The 26,061-nt window shown below is 38.8% G+C and overlaps 1 protein-coding gene across 1 annotated transcript; it reads left to right on the top strand.

The window, feature by feature from the left end:
- The first annotated feature begins 577 nt into the window (after positions 1 to 577).
- LOC138855473 (N-acetylglucosamine-1-phosphotransferase subunit gamma-like) lies at positions 578 to 25,699 on the top strand. Its single transcript, XM_070104969.1, has 8 exons — positions 578 to 703; positions 5,388 to 5,513; positions 8,444 to 8,527; positions 9,732 to 9,828; positions 10,002 to 10,063; positions 12,654 to 12,789; positions 17,674 to 17,757; positions 24,011 to 25,699. The coding sequence occupies exons 1-8, from the start codon at positions 597 to 599 to the stop codon at positions 24,143 to 24,145; spliced, it is 831 nt and encodes a 276-aa protein (XP_069961070.1). The 5' UTR covers positions 578 to 596; the 3' UTR covers positions 24,146 to 25,699.
- Positions 25,700 to 26,061: the final 362 nt, after the last annotated feature.

Here is a 26,061-nt window from a genome sequence, read left to right as displayed (position 1 = left end):
AAGGCGGGAAAAACGGGAGCGTGACTTACCCTACCTTAACTAGTAGCCGGCAGACAAACTATCAATTTCAGGGAGGGGGAGAAAAGGCGGGAAAAACGGGAGATTGACTTACCCTACCTTAACTAGAAGCCGGCAGTGAAACTACTGATACTATATATATTCCCTCTACACCTATCTATTGAACTTTTCCCTCACATTAATCTCCAGACCAACGCATTAGCCACTGGACCAGCTACACCGCCAGACTCTCTGATCGCGGGTTCTATCCCCACCCGTGGTATGGTTTGTTTGCAATCGTGTCATTACGATTTCGTGAGTTAAGGCTCAATAAGTGAGTTTCACTCACCTTTAACCTCAACATTTGCTTAGTTAATCTTAAGTTAATTTTAAGCCTGCCCGTAATGCTATGCATTCAAGTGGCTTTGGCATGCTGCATTTAACTGTATTCTTTTGTACTTCACTGTATCATGATCAAATTAATAAATAAATAAATAAAGGTTCAATGAAGCTTGAGCTGTAGACGCCTTTAACAACATCAACAACAACAGACCAAGTTTACTAAATAAACTTCAGTAACCCTTAACAATACCAACAAAATGTTGATATATTTCATTTTTCTTCTCGATTTTATGTTTTTTTCAAAATCTGGAGCTGAAATGACATCATTAAAAGTAATAAATGAATTACCAAGTAGTGGATACAGGTAATAAACTTCTCGTGAGGGAATTTTAATTAGTTTTAAGAGGTTATTAAGAAAGTTTCTTGAAGACTCTGAAGGAAGGTTCTTTGATGTCTCTAACCTGCTCTTGATCCAAGTCCCCTCAAGGAAGGCTCCTTGACGCTGGCGAGGGGCTCTTGATCTAGGGAATTGGATCTGTGCTCCAGTTCCCTGAATTAAGCCTGAATGCCTTCCATCCCCCCATAGGCGCTGTATAATCCTACGGGTTTAGTGCTTCCCCCTTGATTATAATAATAATAATTTTGATCCAAGGAAATAGACCTGTCCTCCACTTCCTTGGATCAGATTTGATTGCCACCCATTCCCCTGTACTTTATGAGCCCTACGGGTTTAGTATCACCCATGAATGTAATGTTAATAATATATACTTGTATACATGAATACATAAATACGTACGTACGTACATGCGTACGTACGTACATGCATACGTACGTACATGCATACGTACGTACATGCATACGTACGTACATGCATACATACGTACGTGTATACATACGCACGTACATGCATATGTATGTACATATATATATATATATATTATATATATATATATATATATATATATATATATATATATATATATATATATATATTCGGCGCGACATATATACGTATATATATATACGTATATATATATATATATATATATATATACATACATATATATATATATATATATATATATATACATATATATATATATATATATATATATATATATATATGTATGTATCTCATGTATGTATGTATATATATATATATATATATATATATACATACATACATGAGATACATACATACATACGTACTTATATGCATGCAAACATTCATTCACATATATACATTTATTTATCTATTTTAATATATTTATATATGTATTTATATATATGTATTTATATATGTATTTAGGTAGTAGGTTGGTAGACAGCAACCACCCAGGGAAGTACTACCGTCCTGCCAGATGACTGTGAAACAAAAACCTGTAACTGTTTTGCATGATGGTAGGATTGCTGGTTTCTTTTTCTGTCTCATAAACACGCTAAGATAACAGGGATATCTTGCTACTCCTACTTACACTTTGGTCACACTTCACAGACACGCACATGCATATATATATATACATACATCTAGGTTTTTCTCCTTTTTCTAAATAGCTCTTGTTCTTTTTTATTTCTTCTATTGTCCATGGGGAAGTGGAAAAGAATCTTTCCTCCGTAAGCCATGCGTGTCGTATGAGGCGACTAAAATGCCGGGAGCAATGGGCTAGTAACCCCTTCTCCTGTATACAATTACTAAAAAAGAGAAGAAGAAAAACTTTATAAAACTGGGTTGCTTAAATGTGCGTGGATGTAGTGCGGATGACAAGAAACAGATGATTGCTGATGTTATGAATGAAAAGAAGTTGGATGTCCTGGCCCTAAGCGAAACAAAGCTGAAGGGGGTAGGAGAGTTTCAGTGGGGGGAAATAAATGGGATTAAATCTGGAGTATCTGAGAGAGTTAGAGCAAAGGAAGGGGTAGCAGTAATGTTAAATGATCAGTTATGGAAGGAGAAAAGAGAATATGAATGTGTAAATTCAAGAATTATGTGGATTAAAGTAAAGGTTGGATGCGAGAAGTGGGTCATAATAAGCGTGTATGCACCTGGAGAAGAGAGGAATGCAGAGGAGAGAGAGAGATTTTGGGAGATGTTAAGTGAATGTATAGGAGCCTTTGAACCAAGTGAGAGAGTAATTGTGGTAGGGGACTTGAATGCTAAAGTAGGAGAAACTTTTAGAGAGGGTGTGGTAGGTAAGTTTGGGGTGCCAGGTGTAAATGATAATGGGAGCCCTTTGATTGAACTTTGTATAGAAAGGGGTTTAGTTATAGGTAATACATATTTTAAGAAAAAGAGGATAAATAAGTATACACGATATGATGTAGGGCGAAATGACAGTAGTTTGTTGGATTATGTATTGGTAGATAAAAGACTGTTGAGTAGACTTCAGGATGTACATGTTTATAGAGGGGCCACAGATATATCAGATCACTTTCTAGTTGTAGCTACACTGAGAGTAAAAGGTAGATGGGATACAAGGAGAATAGAAGCATCAGGGAAGAGAGAGGTGAAGGTTTATAAACTAAAAGAGGAGGCAGTTAGGGTAAGATATAAACAGCTATTGGAGGATAGATGGGCTAATGAGAGCATAGGCAATGGGGTCGAAGAGGTATGGGGTAGGTTTAAAAATGTAGTGTTAGAGTGTTCAGCAGAAGTTTGTGGTTACAGGAAAGTGGGTGCAGGAGGGAAGAGGAGCGATTGGTGGAATGATGATGTAAAGAGAGTAGTAAGGGAGAAAAAGTTAGCATATGAGAAGTTTTTACAAAGTAGAAGTGATGCAAGGAGGGAAGAGTATATGGAGAAAAAGAGAGAAGTTAAGAGAGTGGTGAAGCAATGTAAAAAGAGAGCAAATGAGAGAGTGGGTGAGATGTTATCAACAAATTTTGTTGAAAATAAGAAAAAGTTTTGGAGTGAGATTAACAAGTTAAGAAAGCCTAGAGAACAAATGGATTTGTCAGTTAAAAATAGGAGAGGAGAGTTATTAAATGGAGAGTTAGAGGTATTGGGAAGATGGAAGGAATATTTTGAGGAATTGTTAAATGTTGATGAAGATAGGGAAGCTGTGATTTCGTGTATAGGGCAAGGAGGAATAACATCTTGTAGGAGTGAGGAAGAGCCAGTTGTGAGTGTGGGGGAAGTTCGTGAGGCAGTAGGTAAAATGAAAGGGGGTAAGGCAGCCGGGATTGATGGGATAAAGATAGAAATGTTAAAAGCAGGTGGGGATATAGTTTTGGAGTGGTTGGTGCAATTATTTAATAAATGTATGGAAGAAGGTAAGGTACCTAGGGATTGGCAGAGAGCATGCATAGTTCCTTTGTATAAAGGCAAAGGGGATAAAAGAGAGTGCAAAAATTATAGGGGGATAAGTCTGTTGAGTGTACCTGGTAAAGTGTATGGTAGAGTTATAATTGAAAGAATTAAGAGTAAGACGGAGAATAGGATAGCAGATGAACAAGGAGGCTTTAGGAAAGGTAGGGGGTGTGTGGACCAGGTGTTTACAGTGAAACATATAAGTGAACAGTATTTAGATAAGGCTAAAGAGGTCTTTGTGGCATTTATGGATTTGGAAAAGGCGTATGACAGGGTGGATAGGGGGGCAATGTGGCAGATGTTGCAAGTGTATGGTGTAGGAGGTAGGTTACTGAAAGCAGTGAAGAGTTTTTACGAGGATAGTGAGGCTCAAGTTAGAGTATGTAGGAAAGAGGGAAATTTTTTCCCAGTAAAAGTAGGCCTTAGACAAGGATGTGTGATGTCACCGTGGTTGTTTAATATATTTATAGATGGGGTTGTAAGAGAAGTAAATGCGAGGGTCTTGGCAAGAGGCGTGGAGTTAAAAGATAAAGAATCACACACAAAGTGGGAGTTGTCACAGCTGCTCTTTGCTGATGACACTGTGCTCTTGGGAGATTCTGAAGAGAAGTTGCAGAGATTGGTGGATGAATTTGGTAGGGTGTGCAAAAGAAGAAAATTAAAGGTGAATACAGGAAAGAGTAAGGTTATGAGGATAACAAAAAGATTAGGTGATGAAAGATTGAATATCAGATTGGAGGGAGAGAGTATGGAGGAGGTGAACGTATTCAGATATTTGGGAGTGGACGTGTCAGCAGATGGGTCTATGAAAGATGAGGTGAATCATAGAATTGATGAGGGAAAAAGAGTGAGTGGTGCACTTAGGAGTCTGTGGAGACAAAGAACTTTGTCCTTGGAGGCAAAGAGGGGAATGTATGAGAGTATAGTTTTACCAACGCTCTTATATGGGTGTGAAGCGTGGGTGATGAATGTTGCAGCGAGGAGAAGGCTGGAGGCAGTGGAGATGTCATGTCTGAGGGCAATGTGTGGTGTGAATATAATGCAGAGAATTCGTAGTTTGGAAGTTAGGAGGAGGTGCGGGATTACCAAAACTGTTGTCCAGAGGGCTGAGGAAGGGTTGTTGAGGTGGTTCGGACATGTAGAGAGAATGGAGCGAAACAGAATGACTTCAAGAGTGTATCAGTCTGTAGTGGAAGGAAGGCGGGGTAGGGGTCGGCCTAGGAAGGGTTGGAGGGAGGGGGTAAAGGAGGTTTTGTGTGCGAGGGGCTTGGACTTCCAGCAGGCATGCGTGAGCGTGTTTGATAGGAGTGAATGGAGACAAATGGTTTTTAATACTTGACGTGCTGTTGGAGTGTGAGCAAAGTAACATTTATGAAGGGATTCAGGGAAACCGGCAGGCCGGACTTGAGTCCTGGAGATGGGAAGTACAGTGCCTGCACTCTGAAGGAGGGGTGTTAATGTTGCAGTTTAAAAACTGTAGTGTAAAGCACCCTTCTGGCAAGACAGTGATGGAGTGAATGATGGTGAAAGTTTTTCTTTTTCGGGCCACCCTGCCTTGGTGGGAATCGGCCGGTGTGATAATAAAATAAAATAAATTTTAAGTAATCAGTGAATAGTAAAGATTTGTTTTTCCTTGTATTTCTTGCTCTTATTATAACTTGTGTCAGTCAACACAGTCATTTAACATCAAAATCAAGACATTTACTCGCCACTCAATTAATATTTTCTTTTATGTCAACAGTAACCTGCAAAAACTGGAGTCGAAGCCGGACGAGAAGTTGCAGCTGAGAATGAAGCCGGCAAACTTCAGCGGCCCGGACCACCTCAGACACTTGGCTGGTCGGTGCTTCAAATATCAAGACTCAAAGTTAGCGGCCTCGGATATTTTTGTTTTAATACCTCTCGATGTAACTTTCGTTTGTGTATACAGTAGAGGTATCGCTGGTTTTATATGGTAGATGTATTTCAGCCCTGTGACATTTGTAATATAGCCTCCCCATAAGGGGGATTGCCAATAGACCCCTGGCTGTCTTCAGGCTGGCACTGGACAAGCACCTAAAGTCGGTACCTGACCAGCCGGGCTGTGGCTTATACATTGGATAGCGTGCAGCCAGCAGTAACAGCCTGGTTGATCAGGCTCTGATCCACCAGGAGGCCTGGTCACAGACCGGGCTGCGGGGGCGTTGACCCCCAGAACTCTCTCCAGGTAAACTCCAGGTACGTCGGTAAGCAAATTTGTCACTAATGAGGAGCATACTATTATGGTAGTGGGTTTGTGTCAACCATCTTTGATATTTTAATGTCACCTTTGCACCATTTATAACATTTCTGGTATATTTTTAAATGTTTATACAGTGGACCCCCGGTATTCGACATTAATCCGTTCCTGAGAGCTCATCGTATCCCAAAATTATCGGAAGGCGAATTAATTTTTCCCCATAAGAAATAATGGAAATCAAATTAATCCGTACAAGACACCCAAAAGTATGAAAAAAAAAATTTTTACCACATGAAATATTAAGTTTAATGCACACAAGCTGAAGAAGACATGCACAGTTTGTAGTACTCTACTAACAATAGAATACATGACACTTACCTTTAATGAAGATCTGGTGATGATTGATGGGATGGGAGGAGGGGAGAGTGTCGAAGTTGTTAATGTTTAGAAGGGGAATCCCCTTCCAATAGGACTTGAGGTAGCAAGTCCTTTTCCGGGGTTACTTCCCTTCTTTTAATGCCACTAGGACCAGCTTGAGAGTCACTGGACCTCTGTCGCCGCTCCTTTAAGATTTGTCTAAAATGGGCCATAACATTGTCATTGTAATAGTCACCAGCATGGCTTGCAATAGCTGTGTTAGGGTGATTTTCATCCATAAAGGCTTGCAGTTCAACCCACTTTGCACACATTTCCTTAATTTTTGAAGTAGGAACAATGAATTCCACAACTGGCATAGGCTTCTCAGGGTTAGCCCCAAACCCTTCAAAATCTTTCTTAATTTCCATACTAATTCTCACCCTTTTTACCACAGGGTTGGCACTAGAAGCTTTCTTGGGACCCATGGTGACTTATTTTGCAGAAACAAGCACCAAAAACACTGTGATAATATGGAATGTACCGAATGTATGCTTAGATGCGAGCACACTGGCTGGCTTGTAAACACTGGCACTCACGTGGACGCATCCTGGACGAATCGCGTGTGGTGGGTTTTTTAACGAATGGCGAGGCAAAATTTTTGTGTTAAAATGTATCGAATACCGGATTTAACGTATACCGATACCATCGAATACCAGGGGTCCACTGTACAGTAGTGTACTGTATATTGTAATAAACAAAATAGAAGAAATCAGCTCTAATATACATTATTTAGGTCTGCATATTGGTCAGAGAGCCCATCGTAAGTCCGAGTCGTCAGTAAACAAGTACGTCACAAAGTGAGGAGGGGCTGTATACGTCAGGTTATTAGCACTAAATTCTTCTTTACATGAAGTATAAATATTTCCTAAAAGCCACAGTGATTGTATAGGGTGAATTTATATCACACATTCAAATTATTAATAGAAATAAGGCATTACATAAAAGTGAAATTGTGCATTGTAAATCTACCTAAAGCACGGAATTCTGTAGTATTAATGTACTGTAATAATAAGTGTTCTAATATTTGAGGTAAAGCATGTATGTTATATTCTAGTTTAAGGTGTACCAGTTATATATATTTCCTTAATTTTTGTGTCTGAGCTTCCGATCAGTGTTCTGTAATTCAATTTTAGCCTGCTGAAATTCATCATTAATTATTGCATATAATATTTTCCTTACTGAAAAAAAGTGTATCTTATGGTTACAGCTGCACTGATCAATGAACCCATCACAGGGAATTCAGATTGTCTTTATCTCTCATTTAAACCATGACTGGTGCAGGTTGGTTGTACTTAACCCGTAAACGGTCCAAGCAGATCTACGTTCACGTGTAGTGCTACAAAAGTAGACCTACGTTTTTTTTACATATTTTCAAATATAACAAAAAAAAAAGTAATCAAAGTTTTTTTACACATTTTCAAATGTAAAAAAACAAAAAGAAGATCTACTTTTTTTACATACTTTCAAATGTTGAAAAAACGTATATATACGTTTGGACCGTTTACGGGTTAAATCCGATAACACAATATTTCCCTAACCCTAGAAAGGCTTGCATCTAACGGTAATCTTCGGCAGTTACACGCAGATTCACTTTACCCACTGAAGATCAGTTTTAAAACAAAGTCGTTCTATAATTGATATTGAGAAACATATACATAAAGTAACAATCATTGAAGTAAATGTTAGACCCATCACAATTACAGATACAAACATAAATTTTAATTTCTCTATGACGTTCAAATTCTGTAGTAATAAAACATTGTTAGGCACACACAAAAAATGCCACTAGTACAGTGGACCCCCGGTTAACGATATTTTTTCACTCCAGAAGTATGTTCAGGTGCCAGTACTGACCGAATTTGTTCCCATAAGGAATATTGTGAATTAGATTAGTCCATTTCAGACCCCCAAACATACACGTACAAACGCACTTACATAAATACACTTACATAATTGGTCGCATTGGGAGCTGATCGTAAACCGGGGGTCCACTGTATACTGTTTATTCCGAGAAAACTGCAGTGCGATCCACACTCGTGAATATCTCACTCGGCTTAAATTAAATCTTGTTATGCACTACATAACAGTGATACTTTTATTGCTGTGTCATTCATTATTACTTCATTAATTATATTTTTTATTTATTAAAAATATGTCCACAGATACGAGTACGTGTTTTGCCCTTTCCAGAACATAACACAAGAAGATATCCAAGCTTACTACGAACCATATAAAGGCATTCTTGGGTATGTGAATATGTCTTTGAAATCATTGTAAATACAGTGGTACCTCGGGATACAAATTTTTTTCATTCTGGAAGGCTGTTCGAGTGCCAATACCGAATGAATTTGTTCCCATAAGGAATAATGTAAATCAGATTAATCCATTTCAGAGCCCCAAAGATACACTTACAAAAGCACTTACATAAATGCACTTACTTAGATGTTCGAGTTTTGAGCTGTTCGTATCCCAAGGTACCACTGTACCTGTAATCTGTTTGATCATATAATTTTTTTATGAAACTGGCCATATCCCACTGAGGCAGGGTGACCTAAAATGAAAAACAAAAGTAAGAAAATAGAAGAAAACCCAGAAGGGTGTGTGTATATATGCTTGTGCATATATGTGTAGTGTGACTTAAGTGTAAGTAGAAGTAGCAAGACATATCTGAAATCTTACATGTTTATGAATATTATGGTGTAGTGTATTAAACATTTTATTTTTTTTTATTATCACACTGGCCGATTCCCACCAAGGCAGGGTGGCCCGAAAAAGAAAAACTTTCACCATCATTCACTCCATCACTGTCTTGCCAGAAGAGTGCTTTACACTACAGTTTTTAAACTGCAACATTAACACCCGTCCTTCATTTTATATAAAAAACAATACTTCGTAGTTCCGGGACTGTACTGAAACTGGAACTATGGAGCATTATTTTTTTATATAAAATGTTTAATACACTACACTGTAATAATGAGACAAAAAAAAGACACCAGCAATACTACCATCATGTAAAACAGTTACAGCGGTACCTCAAGATACGAGCATATTTCGTTCCAGAAGGCTGTTTGAGTGCTGATACCGAATGAATTTGTTCTCATAAGAAATACTGTAACATAAATTAGAGTAATCCATTTCAAACCCCGAAAAATACACTTACATAAATACATTTACATAATTATTTGTGTTTTGAGCTGTTCGCATCCCGAGGTACCACTGTACAGGCTTCCATTTTGCACTCACTTGGCTGGACGGTAGTACCTCCCTGGGAGGTTGCTGTCTACCAGCCTACTACCGGGTTTACTGTATCTGTGTATTGGAAATCTAAATGAGTTTTTATTTCACTTGTATAAAAATTTTTATTATTTTGCTAAAATGCATACAGTACATTACTCTCATTTTATATTTTTATATTTCAATGGATGTTTAATAGAAGGTTTCTTGTTGCAGTGTCTGGGCTGACTGGGTTATTGAGGATAACCAGTTTAAAAAGATGAACATGATTGAAGGCAGCTTGTGTGGAAGTGGTATGCACCGTTCCACCAAGGTCCGTATATCTGTAGTTTTTTCGGAGGGTTATATTTATTCATGTCCAGTTTTGTCCAAGAAGTCTGACTCCAGACTTGGTTTTAAATTTGGTAATATTTAAGATTTTATAAATTAATGGGGTATAAACATTCTTCTTTTCTTTTTGATAATGACTTATATTGATCTTAACAGGTAATTCTACACTGTAGTGCAACATCAGAGCTAGTGTCAGTCACAGAACCAGATAAATGCAGGTGAGGTAAAAATTATTTATTGATTTACCATTTCTCATTAACAAACCACGGAATGAGTGGGATTTGATCCCATAGTTTATTTGCAGTCACGTCATTTCTGATCGTTTTTGAGCAAGGTAATATTTATTAATTGTTTATGAGAAGCTGCAACAGCCTAAGGGCCATTGCAACTCTCTAACCCAACAGCATTTAACCTGGAAGCTGTCCCAAACGTTCAACCCAATAAGAAATTAGATCACACATCAATAACTGGGTGTCTACCCTTCAAGCTCATCTGTTTAAAAAAACCATACCACGAGCGAGATTGAACCCGCGGTCAGAGAGTCTCAAAACTCCCGCCCGTGGTATGGTTTGTTTGCAATCGTGTCATTACGATTTTGTGAGTCATGTCTCATCTGTTTGCTATACTTCTTACACTCAAATGCATATGTATCAAAGGGTGACACTATGATTGTAACTTCCCACCTCCAGGACTCAAGTCCAGCTACCAGTTTCCCTGAATCCCTTCATAAATGCTACCTTGCTAACACTACGTTTTTAAGAAGGTTCTGCTGTATTTTGCCGGATTGTTTCTTATATACAGTAGATCAATGATTATCTGGCAGTCATTTATTTGGGGTTAACATGTCTGGTGGTCTTTTTTGTTCAGAGCTCATCAGATGAGGAATGGAAATATGTGAATACTAGGGACTAAAAATTTATGCAATTATCCAGCATTTTAAATATCTGGTGGAACCTCTGCCCCTCCATCCTGATAGTGCCAGATAATACATGGTCTGCTGCATGATGAATGGAAACACCTTCAGTAGATTGCAGAAAGACAATTTATCTATACAGTGGTACCTCAGTATAAATCCTTAATCCGTTCCAGGACATTGGACTTATACCAAACAGGACGTATACCAAACAGGACGTATACCAAACGAATTTTCCCATTAGAAAGTTAGGAAAAATGATTAATCCATTCCCTTGAAAAAAATCCTATTATTATTGGCATATTATACATTGATGAGGTTGTATAAAATAATTTAAACACTGCTTAATATTAAAATTTGTAATTTAAACACTGCCTAATACACTAAAATACATACATAAAAAAAAAGAATTAGATGAAATTAATGCAAATTTAACCTCACTTTACTTTTCTGAAAAGAGTCGAGTGCCTACTAGGATAGTGCTGAGAAGGGAGGAGGAGGAAATGCTAGTGTTTGGAAGGAGAGTCCCCCTTCTCTTTTCTGTCTCTTTTCCCTATTTGGACTTGGCTGGAGCTCACCAGGTTCGACTTTTACTAAAAATCTGTCGAAAGAACTTTGCTTCTGTCTTCTCCTCAGGATGTTTCAAAAATGTGACATTGTCTGGTCATTCCAGACAATGCTATTACAACTTGTTTGGGCTTTGTTGGGGTGATACTTCTCTGCAAAGTTTTTGACGTCCATCCATTTGGCAAAGATTTCCTTGATTAATAAAGTAGGGGCTTCCTCTGTCTCCTCCTCCGAGGCTGAAGAGAGTGCATCCTTCTTAGTTATGTGCTCCTCTTTCTCAAGTTTCTGCAGCTCCTCAGTGGTCAGCTCTTCCCTGTGCCCCTCCATTAACTCCACATCACCATCACTCACATATAGACCCATAGACCTGCCTAGAGAGACAATATCCTCCATTATAGACACAGCCTCAAAGTCCCTTTCAGCCACTGTTTCTGGCCAGAAATTCTTCCAAGCAGAGTTCATTGTTCTGTATGAAACTTCCTGCCAGACTGTGTCAGTGAGAGTTATACAATGGGTGATAGTAAAGTGATCTTTCCAAAACTCGCGAATCGTATTCCAAACGAAGGTCGTATACCAAGCAAAAATTTTCGTTTCCAAACAGGACGTATACCAGGTTGGACTTATTCCAAAGTGGACGTATACCGAGGTACCGCTGTATTTTGTAGATAAACGGCTGGAAATAAAATACCGACACAATGGAAATATAAACACATATGCAGTATAATGTGATCCTTTATTAACGTTTCGCCCACACAGTGGGCTTTTTCAAGTCACAAACAGATCTGTTTGTGACTTGAAAAAGCCCACTGTGTGGGCAAAACGTAGTCAATAAAGGATCACATTATACTGCATATGTGTTTATATTTCCAGATAAACGGCTCAGAGAGCTGACAAGTTGATGAATCAGACACTTGTGTAACACATGTGTAACACTTGTGTAACACATGTGTAACACTTGTGTAACACTTGTGTAACACTTGTGTAACACTTGTGTATCTTTATTGTGTATAATTTATCTATATTTTATAATTTATTCTTCTCTGTCTTTAAAGTTGATTGTTTTAATACAGTCAATATTGAGTCAAAGTTTTTGGTGCTTCTGCTCTTTAAAAAAAGGTGAATAAAATAAAATCTGTGCACCGATTTTTGTTATTTAGACTTTTCCAGATTACTTAGCCTTCAACAGGGGTGTTATTTTGATCCAGGGAATTAGAGCTGCCCTCTTCTTCATCAAATCTCATTACCCTTCATTCCAGGAATGCTGTATGACCCCTATGAGTTTAGTGTTTCTCCGTAAATATAAAAATAATACCACTTTTGTTTTTTAGGTACACGGCTAAATTTGAAACTCCAGATGTATGTGGAAAAAATGCAATGGCTGTGTACCCCAGACTCCCTCCTGAGCTGCAGACCCGGTGGGATGACGCAGAATACGACAGACACTATGGTCTCCTGACAAAGAAGGTGCAGTAGCAAATTATTAATGGTATAAAAAACCACAGAACAGGTGGGATTTGAACCCATCGCAAGTGAGCTCTAAAACTCATCTTTGTCCACAAAACCTCTCATTGCTAAACCTCCCACCCATCTTAGGGCTGCTGGACCACACTTTTTTATCTTATTGAGTGCGCTATATACTGATCCTATGAGAAATGCAAGTGAGTAACCCACATTCAACAGTACAGAAATACCGTAGTCTCCCCTGTATCCACGGGTATATGTTCCAAGACCTACCTTGATTTCGGATGCCTGAAACCGTGGATAGTAGTGAACCCTATTTTTTTTTTTTTTTTTTTTTTTTTTTTTTTTTTTTTTTTTTTTTATTATTATCACACTGGCCGATTCCCACCAAGGCAGGGTGGCCCGAAAAAGAAAAACTTTCACCATCATTCACTCCATCACTGTCTTGCCAGAAGGGTGCTTTACACTACAGTTTTTAAACTGCAACATTAACACCCCTCCTTCAGAGTGCAGGCACTGTACTTCCCATCTCCAGGACTCAAGTCCGGCCTGCCGGTTTCCCTGAATCCCTTCATAAATGTTACTTTGCTCACACTCCAACAGCACGTCAAGTATTAAAAACCATTTGTCTCCATTCACTCCTATCAAACACGCTCACGCATGTCTGCTGGAAGTCCAAGCCCCTCGCACACAAAACCTCCCTTACCCCCTCCCTCCAACCCTTCCTAGGCCGACCCCTACCCCGCCTTCCTTCCACTACAGACTGATACACTCTTGAAGTTATTCTGTTTCGCTCCATTCTCTCTACATGTCCGAACCACCTCAACAACCCTTCCTCAGCCCTCTGGACAACAGTTTTGGTAATCCCGCACCTCCTCCTAACTTCCAAACTACGAATTCTCTGCATTATATTCACACCACACATTGCCCTCAGACATGACATCTCCACTGCCTCCAGCCTTCTCCTCGCTGCAACATTCATCACCCATGCTTCACACCCATATAAGAGCGTTGGTAAAACTATACTCTCATACATTCCCCTCTTTGCCTCCAAGGACAAAGTTCTCTGTCTCCACAGACTCCTAAGTGCACCACTCACTCTTTTTCCCTATCAATTCTATGATTCACCTCATCTTTCATAGACCCATCCGCTGACACGTCCACTCCCAAATATCTGAATACGTTCACCTCCTCCATACTCTCTCCCTCCAATCTGATATTCAATCTTTCATCACCTAATCTTTTTGTTATCCTCATAACCTTACTCTTTCCTGTATTCACCTTTAATTTTCTTCTTTTGCACACCCTACCAAATTCATCCACCAATCTCTGCAGCTTCTCTTCAGAATCTCCCAAGAGCACAGTGTCATCAGCAAAGAGCAGCTGTGACAACTCCCACCCTGTGTGTGATTCTTTATCTTTTAACTCCACGCCTCTTGCCAAGACCCTCGCATTTACTTCTCTTACAACCCCATCTATAAATATATTAAACAACCACAGTGACATCACACATCCTTGTCTAAGGCCTACTTTTACTTGGAAAAAATTTCCCTCTTTTCTACACACTCTAACTTGAGCCTCACTATCCTCGTAAAAACTCTTCACTGCTTTCAGTAACCTACCTCCTACACCATACACTTGCAACATCTGCCACATTGCCCCCCTATCCACCCTGTCATACGCCTTTTCCAAATCCATAAATGCCACAAAGACCTCTTTAGCCTTATCTAAATTCTGTTCACTTATATGTTTCACTGTAAACACCTGGTCCACACACCCCCTACCTTTCCTAAAGCCTCCTTGTTCATCTGCTATCCTATTCTCCGTCTTACTCTTAATTCTTTCAATTATAACTCTACCATACACTTTACCAGGTACACTCAACAGACTTATCCCCCTATAATTTTTGCACTCTCTTTTATCCCCTTTGCCTTTATACAAAGGAATTATACATGCTCTCTGCCAATCCCTAGGTACCTTACCCTCTTCCATACATTTATTAAATAATTGCACCAACCACTCCAAAACTATATCCCCACCTGCTTTTAACATTTCTATCTTTATCCCATCAATCCCGGCTGCCTTACCCCCTTTCATTTTACCTACTGCCTCACGAACTTCCCCCACACTCACAACTGGCTCTTCCTCACTCCTACAAGATGTTATTCCTCCTTGCCCTATACACGAAATCACAGCTTCCCTATCTTCATCAACATTTAACAATTCCTCAAAATATTCCCTCCATCTTCCCAATACCTCTAACTCTCCATTTAATAACTCTCCTCTCCTATTTTTAACTGACAAATCCATTTGTTCTCTAGGCTTCCTTAACTTGTTAATCTCACTCCAAAACTTTTTCTTATTTTCAACAAAATTTGTTGACAACAGCTCACCCACTCTCTCATTTGCTCTCTTTTTACATTGCTTCACCACTCTCTTAACCTCTCTCTTTTTCTCCATATACTCTTCCCTCCTTGCATCACTTCTACTTTGTAAAAACTTCTCATATGCTAACTTTTTCTCCCTTACTACTCTCTTTACATCATCATTCCACCAATCGCTCCTCTTCCCTCCTGCACCCACTTTCCTGTAACCACAAACTTCTGCTGAACACTCTAACACTACATTTTTAAACCTACCCCATTCCTCTTCGACCCCATTGCCTATGCTCTCATTAGCCCATCTATCCTCCAATAGCTGTTTATATCTTACCCTAACTGCCTCCTCTTTTAGTTTATAAACCTTCACCTCTCTCTTCCCTGATGCTTCTATTCTCCTTGTATCCCATCTACCTTTTACTCTCAGTGTAGCTACAACTAGAAAGTGATCTGATATATCTGTGGCCCCTCTATAAACATGTACATCCTGAAGTCTACTCAACAGTCTTTTATCTACCAATACATAATCCAACAAACTACTGTCATTTCGCCCTACATCATATCGTGTATACTTATTTATCCTCTTTTTCTTAAAATATGTATTACCTATAACTAAACCCCTTTCTATACAAAGTTCAATCAAAGGGCTCCCATTATCATTTACACCTGGCACCCCAAACTTACCTACCACACCCTCTCTAAAAGTTTCTCCTACTTTAGCATTCAGGTCCCCTACCACAATTACTCTCTCACTTGGTTCAAAGGCTCCTATACATTCACTTAACATCTCCCAAAATCTCTCTCTCTCCTCTGCATTCCTCTCTTCTCCAGGTGCATACACGCTTATTATGACCCACTTCTCGCATCCAACCTTTACTTTAATCCACATAATTCTCGAATTTACACATTCATATTCTCTTTTCTCCTTCCATAACTGATCATTTAACATTACTGCTACCCCTTCCTTTGCTCTAACTCTCTCAGATACTCCAGATTTAATCCCATTTATTTCCCCCCACTGAAACTCTCCTACCCCCTTCAGCTTTGTTTCGCTTAGAGCCAGGACATCCAACTTCTTTTCATTCACAACATCAGCAATCATCTGTTTCTTGTCATCCGCATTACATCCACGCACATTTAAACAACCCAGTTTTATAAAGTTTTTCTTCTTCTCTTTTTTAGTAAATGTATACAGGAGAAGGGGTTACTAGCCCATTGCTCCCGGCATTTTAGTCGCCTCATACGACACGCATGGCTTACGGAGGAAAGATTCTTTTCCACTTCCCCATGGACAATAGAAGAAATAAAAAAGAACAAGAGCTATTTAGAATAAGGAGAAAAACCTAGATGTATGTATATATATATATGCATGTGCGTGTCTGTGAAGTGTGACCAAAGTGTAAGTAGGAGTAGCAAGATATCCCTGTTATCTAGCGTGTTATCTAGCGTATACATATATGTCATTTTTCGTTTACATACATACCTATGATTAAGTTTAATTGATAAATTATGTGCAATAAGTCAAGAATTAGCACTTTTTCACTGATGGGAAACACTTCCTGGCTTCTCTTAGACTTTGAAGAACTGCCACCATCACTACTTTTATGCTTTGAAGATGTTATTAAGCAAAATTAATGGTTATTTTTTGGCCACAGTAAACCATGGATAACTGAAACTGCGGAATCCAAACCAGCAGATATGGGGGGCTCCACTGTAATGTGAATTTTCTTCATCAGTTTAAGACCCACCTCAGACAGCAATAGAAGTTGATAATGCTGGAATTCATCTTTTTTATTTAATTTATGGAGGAAGGGGACAGTCACCACTTGAAGGAGTACTGGATATATGACCGGTTATTTTTATATAGCCGGACTTGAGTCCTGGAAATGGGAAGTACAATGCCTGCACTCTAAAGGAGGGGTTCATGATATTGACGGTTTGGAGGGATATGTTGCGTATCTTTATACGTACATGTTCAATGGAACCTCAAAAATCGAACTTTCTTTGGTCCAGAAGGCTGTTCGAGTGCCACTACCGAACGAATTTATTCCCATCAGGAATAATGTAAATTAGATTAGTCCATTTAATTAAGACCCTCAAAAATACACTTATAAAAGCACTTACAAAAATACACTTACATAATTGGTTGAGTTGAGAGCAGTTCGATTTTTGAGGTTCCACTGTATATGCTTCTAAGCTGCTGTGGTCTGAGCAACTCTGCAAAAACAGTGATTATGTGTGAGTGAGGTGAAAGAGCTGAATGATGATGAAAGTATTTTCTTTTTGGGGATTTTCTTTCTTTTTGGGTCACCCTGCCTCGGTGGGAGACAGCCGACTTGTTAAAAAAAAAAAAATTGCAAAGAGTAAAAGCGGAACCAGATGGATTGCCACCTACTGAGCCTTTCCAGTAGTATTGAATGTGCACTTCTAGAGTGTTCATGTCTTAGAATTGTTTACAGTTATCCAGGTCTGGGTACATTTTAATTAAGTGTAGTTTACGATATTTCAGGGATACCAGAAGGAACTAGAGAAGATATTCCTGGCTGCTGGTTATTACTTATCACCTGAGGATCGATCATCCCTGGTATATAAGGTTGGTTTCTAAGATTATTTTAGCTTCTTTTAGATTTAATGGAATTGATGCAATTGGATCACAGTAAACAGGTGATATTACAATATGAATAATAACCACTGTGAAAAAAATAGTGTAATAAAGTTGGTAGAATTACCGACAATATGTAAAGTAAAACGACACAAGTGCAACTAAGGTGACATTTTTATTGTGGCAACGTTTCGCTCTCCAGGAGCTTAACAAAGCTCCTGGAGAGCGAAATGTTGCCACAATAAAAATGTCACCTTAGTTGCACTTGTGTCCTTTTACTTTATAAAAAAATAGTGAATTTACAAGTGCTTTCGTGATTTCTCACATGTGAGAAATGACGAAAGTGCTTGGAAATTCACTAATTTTTTACAGTAGTTATTTTTTATTTAATGGAAAGGTGTTTTGAGGCTGGTGAAGGATTATTGATCCAAGGAATTTAAGCTGCCCTCTGCCTCCTTGGATCAAACCAGTTCGTTTCATATTTCCCACACGCTGTATAGTTTAGCACTTCCCCGTGAATGTAATAATAATGATAAAGTAGAATTTCAGATTCTTCACATAATATATCTTTTGTAGATGTACTTAATGACTTGTTAAAAATTTTGATTCCAGAATACAGTGGACCCTCAACCAACGATGGCATCGTCTAACGTTAAATCCGACTAGCGATACATTTTAACGCAAAAATTTTGCCTCGACTAGCGCTAAAAAACTCGACCAACACGATTCGTTCTGTTCAAGACGCATCCACTTGTGGCCAGTGTTTACAAGCCAGCCAGCCACTGCGGTCCCATCCAAACATACAATCGGAAAATTTCATATTATCACAGCGTTTTTAGTGATTGCACCTGCAAAATAAGTCACCATGGGCCCCAAGAAAGCTTCTAGTGCCAACCCTACAGCAAAAAGGGTGAGAATTACTATGGATATGAAGAAAGAGATCATTGCTAAGTATGAAAGTGGAGTGCATGTCTCCGAGCTGGCCAGGTTGTACACAAAACCCCAATCAACCATCGCTACTATTGTGGCTAAGAAAACAGCAATCAAGGAAGCTGTTCTTGCCAAAGGTGCAACTAAGGTTTTCGAAACTGAGATCGCAAGTGATAGAAGATGTTGAGAGACTGTTATTGGTGTGGATAAGCGAAAAACAGATAGCAGGAGATAGCATCTCTCAAGCGATCATATGTGAAAAGGCTAGGAAGTTGCATGACGATTTAATTAGAAAAATGCCTACAACTGGTGGTGATGTGAGTGAATTTAAGGCCAGCAAAGGTTGGTTTGAGAGATTTAAGAATCGTAGTGGCATACATAGTGTGATAAGGCATGGTGAGGCTGCCAGTTCAAACCAAAAAGCAGCTGAAAAATATGTGCAGGAATTCAAGGAGTACATAGACATTGAAGAATTGAAACCTGAACAAGTGTTTAATTGTGACACTGACAATGTTGTGAAACACTTTAGGAATGTCATAATGGGCTAGTAACCCCTTCTCCTGTATACAATTACTAAAAAAGAGAAGAAGAAAAACTTTATAAAACTGGGTTGCTTAAATGTGCGTGGATGTAGTGCGGATGACAAGAAACAGATGATTGCTGATGTTATGAATGAAAAGAAGTTGGATGTCCTGGCCCTAAGCGAAACAAAGCTGAAGGGGGTAGGAGAGTTTCAGTGGGGGGAAATAAATGGGATTAAATCTGGAGTATCTGAGAGAGTTAGAGCAAAGGAAGGGGTAGCAGTAATGTTAAATGATCAGTTATGGAAGGAGAAAAGAGAATATGAATGTGTAAATTCAAGAATTATGTGGATTAAAGTAAAGGTTGGATGCGAGAAGTGGGTCATAATAAGCGTGTATGCACCTGGAGAAGAGAGGAATGCAGAGGAGAGAGAGAGATTTTGGGAGATGTTAAGTGAATGTATAGGAGCCTTTGAACCAAGTGAGAGAGTAATTGTGGTAGGGGACTTGAATGCTAAAGTAGGAGAAACTTTTAGAGAGGGTGTGGTAGGTAAGTTTGGGGTGCCAGGTGTAAATGATAATGGGAGCCCTTTGATTGAACTTTGTATAGAAAGGGGTTTAGTTATAGGTAATACATATTTTAAGAAAAAGAGGATAAATAAGTATACACGATATGATGTAGGGCGAAATGACAGTAGTTTGTTGGATTATGTATTGGTAGATAAAAGACTGTTGAGTAGACTTCAGGATGTACATGTTTATAGAGGGGCCACAGATATATCAGATCACTTTCTAGTTGTAGCTACACTGAGAGTAAAAGGTAGATGGGATACAAGGAGAATAGAAGCATCAGGGAAGAGAGAGGTGAAGGTTTATAAACTAAAAGAGGAGGCAGTTAGGGTAAGATATAAACAGCTATTGGAGGATAGATGGGCTAATGAGAGCATAGGTAATGGGGTCGAAGAGGTATGGGGTAGGTTTAAAAATGTAGTGTTAGAGTGTTCAGCAGAAGTTTGTGGTTACAGGAAAGTGGGTGCAGGAGGGAAGAGGAGCGATTGGTGGAATGATGATGTAAAGAGAGTAGTAAGGGAGAAAAAGTTAGCATATGAGAAGTTTTTACAAAGTAGAAGTGATGCAAGGAGGGAAGAGTATATGGAGAAAAAGAGAGAGGTTAAGAGAGTGGTGAAGCAATGTAAAAAGAGAGCAAATGAGAGAGTGGGTGAGATGTTATCAACAAATTTTGTTGAAAATAAGAAAAAGTTTTGGAGTGAGATTAACAAGTTAAGAAAGCCTAGAGAACAGATGGATTTGTCAGTTAAAAATAGGAGAGGAGAGTTATTAAATGGAGAGTTAGAGGTATTGGGAAGATGGAAGGAATATTTTGAGGAATTGTTAAATGTTGATGAAGATAGGGAAGCTGTGATTTCGTGTATAGGGCAAGGAGGAATAACATCTTGTAGGAGTGAGGAAGAGCCAGTTGTGAGTGTGGGGGAAGTTCGTGAGGCAGTAGGTAAAATGAAAGGGGGTAAGGCAGCCGGGATTGATGGGATAAAGATAGAAATGTTAAAAGCAGGTGGGGATATAGTTTTGGAGTGGTTGGTGCAATTGTTTAATAAATGTATGGAAGAGGGTAAGGTACCTAGGGATTGGCAGAGAGCATGCATAGTTCCTTTGTATAAAGGCAAAGGGGATAAAAGAGAGTGCAAAAATTATAGGGGGATAAGTCTGTTGAGTGTACCTGGTAAAGTGTATGGTAGAGTTATAATTGAAAGAATTAAGAGTAAGACGGAGAATAGGATAGCAGATGAACAAGGAGGCTTTAGGAAAGGTAGGGGGTGTGTGGACCAGGTGTTTACAGTGAAACATATAAGTGAACAGTATTTAGATAAGGCTAAAGAGGTCTTTGTGGCATTTATGGATTTGGAAAAGGCATATGACAGGGTGGATAGGGGGGCAATGTGGCAGATGTTGCAAGTGTATGGTGTAGGAGGTAGGTTACTGAAAGCAGTGAAGAGTTTTTACGAGGATAGTGAGGCTCAAGTTAGAGTATGTAGGAAAGAGGGAAATTTTTTCCCAGTAAAAGTAGGCCTTAGACAAGGATGTGTGATGTCACCGTGGTTGTTTAATATATTTATAGATGGGGTTGTAAGAGAAGTAAATGCGAGGGTCTTGGCAAGAGGCGTGGAGTTAAAAGATAAAGAATCACACACAAAGTGGGAGTTGTCACAGCTGCTCTTTGCTGATGACACTGTGCTCTTGGGAGATTCTGAAGAGAAGTTGCAGAGATTGGTGGATGAATTTGGTAGGGTGTGCAAAAGAAGAAAATTAAAGGTGAATACAGGAAAGAGTAAGGTTATGAGGATAACAAAAAGATTAGGTGATGAAAGATTGAATATCAGATTGGAGGGAGAGAGTATGGAGGAGGTGAACGTATTCAGATATTTGGGAGTGGACGTGTCAGCGGATGGGTCTATGAAAGATGAGGTGAATCATAGAATTGATGAGGGAAAAAGAGTGAGTGGTGCACTTAGGAGTCTGTGGAGACAAAGAACTTTGTCCTTGGAGGCAAAGAGGGGAATGTATGAGAGTATAGTTTTACCAACGCTCTTATATGGGTGTGAAGCGTGGGTGATGAATGTTGCAGCGAGGAGAAGGCTGGAGGCAGTGGAGATGTCATGTCTGAGGGCAATGTGTGGTGTGAATATAATGCAGAGAATTCGTAGTTTGGAAGTTAGGAGGAGGTGCGGGATTACCAAAACTGTTGTCCAGAGGGCTGAGGAAGGGTTGTTGAGGTGGTTCGGACATGTAGAGAGAATGGAGCGAAACAGAATGACTTCAAGAGTGTATCAGTCTGTAGTGGAAGGAAGGCGGGGTAGGGGTCGGCCTAGGAAGGGTTGGAGGGAGGGGGTAAAGGAGGTTTTGTGTGCGAGGGGCTTGGACTTCCAGCAGGCATGCGTGAGCGTGTTTGATAGGAGTGAATGGAGACAAATGGTTTTTAATACTTGACGTGCTGTTGGAGTGTGAGCAAAGTAACATTTATGAAGGGATTCAGGGAAACCGGCAGGCCGGACTTGAGTCCTGGAGATGGGAAGTACAGTGCCTGCACTCTGAAGGAGGGGTGTTAATGTTGCAGTTTAAAAACTGTAGTGTAAAGCACCCTTCTGGCAAGACAGTGATGGAGTGAATGATGGTGAAAGTTTTTCTTTTTCGGGCCACCCTGCCTTGGTGGGAATCGGCCGGTGTGATAATAATAAAAAAAAAAATAAAGGAACGGGAGGTACAGGCCTCTATGGACAGATATGTTGTGCAACAGAGGTCCAGTGACTCTCAAGCTGGTCCTAGGGGCATTAAAAGAAGAAGGGAAGTAATCCCAGAAAAGGACTTGACACCTCAAGTCCTAATGGAAGGGGATTTCCCTTCTAAACACTAACACCACCCACAGTCTCCCCTCCTCCCATCCCATCAATCATCACCAGATCTTCAATACAGGTAAGTGTCATGTAATTGTACATGTCTTCTTCAGTTTGTATGTATTAAAATTAATATTTCATGTGGTCAAATTTTTTTTTTTCAATACTTTTGGGTGTCTTGCACGGATTAATTTGATTTCCATTATTTCTTATGGGGAAAATTAACTCGACTAACGATAAATTCGATTAGCGATGAGCTCTCAGGAACGGATTAATATCGTTGGTCGAGGGTCCACTGTATATTTAATATAGTTTTAGCAAACACCATCTATAAGCACAAATAGTATTTCTTCTGAAATTTTGTAAGCTATTGATTAATAATAATAATAAAATAAAATTTTATTTCTTTGCTAAGGTTACAATGCGTGTTTACATTTCATAATTTGACTGAAACAAAGACAGCCGTCATCATGCCGAGGCATCTCTGACGGACTTAACCTAGTACTTATAGACTACTTAAGTCTAGACAGGTGAAGAGTGCTAGAATACAAATATTCAATATTTTACTCTATTTTTAATATGATGTAATACAATTTATGATACAAACATACAGTTTTAAGTTTGTAATTAAGTTTGTTTATTACTAATATGAGGTAGTGAGATGAGCATCATGTTTGTATATCAGTGGTATTGTTATATACCAACAAGTATGTTATAAGACGTGATATGCAGTTTATGGCATTTTATTGAGATGTTTCTAGCAACAGGGAATTTATCACTTCTGTAAGAACTAATAAAGTCTCTGGTGGACAAAACATCTCAGTAAAATGCCATAAACTGTATACTGTGTCTTATTAGCATAAAACACTATTTTTGAAGCAACAATTTTGTTACACAGAATTCTTCCTCCATAAGCCGTACGTGTCGTAAGAGGCGACTAAAATGCCAGGAGCAGGGGGCTAGTAACCCCTTCTCCTGTATACATTACTAAATTTAAAAAGAAAAATTTTTGTTTTTCTTATTAGGTCACCCTGCCTTGGTGGGATACAGCCAGTTTGTTGAAAAAAACTATTAAACTGTTTTGTCCAGGATTAAACTTTATCAAGTGTACAAACATCCAGTCAGTTTTAAATTTTCATTTCTGATGTACGATAACTAGAGCAAGATTCTTCAACCTGTTGGCATGTGCCCCACCCAACTCTTGCAAGAAGTGCAACATTAAAAGCTTCCAACACCTGGCCAGGATTATAACCTTGCCATGATTACTTTGACATACCAAGTGAAAGGAGTCAACATTTCATATAGGGACAATAATCAAGACATTATCAATATATCTCAGCCATGTACTACTGCTGTCCTAATCAGCAATTTTTATCTTAACAGGCATCAACAGATTCCAGTAAGAATTGCAAAGCTGAATTAATGGAAGCCAAGTCACGTATTAACGAACTGGAGGAAGAACTAAGAATGAAGGAGGAGATGATTCTCGAACAAGGAGCTGGAAAGAAGAGCATTTAAAGAATAAAATGCACGATACCACGACTGGAACAGTACATGAATAACCTGCACATAGGAGACAGAAACTTATGATGATGTTTTGGACCAACTTGGACCATTAACTGGTCACTACTTAATGGTCCAAGTCAAATCAAAACATCGTTGTAGTTTCTTTTTCCTATGTGCGGGTTATTTGTGTAAGAGCCTTTAACTTTATATACATTCCACATAGTTGTATGAATACTTTGTACAGGTCTCCAACTTACAAATGAGTTGTGTTCCTGATAGTCAGCTCACTTATGAAGCTCCTTTATATAGTGATTTTGTAAATGGGATTGAATAAATACTACATCCAAAACAGAATAGCATGTGGAAATGCCCTTATAGTAAGTGCTATTCAGTTGTGGATGCACTTTTTCAATCACATTTAAAAAATCACACTAGAAGAGCTTGATAAGAGAGCTGACTGTTTTTCAGAGTACCAATAAATAGTTTATATAGAGAATATTATACATAGAATGATTGACTCACATTTGTGTATAATTCCTTAGAAGTTATGGAATTCTAATTGGTGCCTCGGTGTCCTGTTTGGGACTATAGATGTCTGTGATTTATAGCAATTGTAAATTGATGACCTGTATTCTGTCATTAGTTATCTATACTTTTGAGAGTTTGAATCTGCTAGGAAATCAGCAAAGGGAAAGTGTGCAGCACTTGATAAAACCTTCAGTATTCAATATTCATACATTTTTCTTTCAACAACCGGCCATATCCCACCAAGGCAGGGTGGCTTAAAAAGAAAAACGAAAGTTTCTCTTTTAAATTTAGTAATTTATACGGGAGAAGGGGTTACTAGCCCCTTGCTCCCGGCATTTTAGTCGCCTCTTACAACACGCATGGCTTATGGAGAAAGAATTCTGTTCCACTTCCCCATGGAGAGAGGAAATAAACAAGAACAAGAACTAGAAAGAAAATAGAAGAATACCCAGAGGGGTGTGTATATATACGCTTGTACATGTATGTGTAGTGTGACCTAAGTGTAAGTAGAAGTAGCAAGACGTACCTGAAATCTTGCATATTTATGAGACAGACAAAAGACACCAGCAATCCTACCATCATGTAAAACAATTACAGGTTTTCGTTGTACACTCACTTGGCAGGACAGTAGTACCTCCCCGGGTGGTTGCTGTCTACCTACCAACCTACTACCTAGGATATTCATACATATTTACCAATAATTCCAAGAAAATGTTTTCTCTTTCAATTTAATCTACCTTTTCCTTCCTTGGATCAAACCTAATTTTCTCCCATACTCTATGTGCTGTGTAACCCCCTATACAGTGGACCCCCGCATAACGATTACCTCCGAATGTGACCAATTATGTAAGTGTATTTATGTAAATGCGTTTGTATGTGTATGTTTGGGGGTCTGAAATGGACTAATCTACTTCACAATATTTCTTATGGGAACAAATTCGGTCAGTACTGGCACCTGAACATACTTCTGGAGTGAAAAAATATCGTTAACCGGGGGTCCACTGTATGTTTAACACTAATAAACAAAAATATAAATTACCTTCTGATGATTCATTTTCCTCAGTAAATGACCAAGTATCATGTTTGAACTGTCAGTTTCCTGACTTTGTTCCTTTACTCTGTTTCAGTAGTATTAGTGAATGTTGGACTAACATCAGGAAATGAAAACTTTTTTCCTGTTTAACCCGTAAACGGTCCAAGCAGATCTATGTTCACATGTGTAGTGCTACAAAAGTAGATTACGTTTTTTTACATATTTTCAAATATAACAAAAAAAAGTAGATCAAAGTTTTTTTACACATTTTCAAATGTAAAAAAACAAAAAGATCTACTTTTTTACGTACTTTCAAATGTTGAAAAAACGTATATATACGTTTGGACCGTTTACGGGTTAAACATCA

Source organism: Cherax quadricarinatus, chromosome 96, assembly GCF_038502225.1.
Source record: "Cherax quadricarinatus isolate ZL_2023a chromosome 96, ASM3850222v1, whole genome shotgun sequence".
In the NCBI taxonomy this organism is placed as follows: domain Eukaryota; kingdom Metazoa; phylum Arthropoda; class Malacostraca; order Decapoda; family Parastacidae; genus Cherax; species Cherax quadricarinatus.
Note: the sequence above shows the minus strand (reverse complement) of the source record. Positions and strands in the feature narration are given on the sequence as shown.

Excerpts from the sequence above, each read along its gene's own strand:
- LOC138855473 (XM_070104969.1), top strand. The coding sequence starts at position 597 with ATGTTGATATATTTCATTTTTCTTCTCGATTTTATGTTTTTTTCAAAA. Across the intron at positions 704-5,387 it reads TTACCAAGTAGTGGATACAG|TAACCTGCAAAAACTGGAGT; the intron begins GTAATAAACTTC and ends TTATGTCAACAG. Across the intron at positions 17,758-24,010 it reads GATCATCCCTGGTATATAAG|GCATCAACAGATTCCAGTAA; the intron begins GTTGGTTTCTAA and ends TTATCTTAACAG.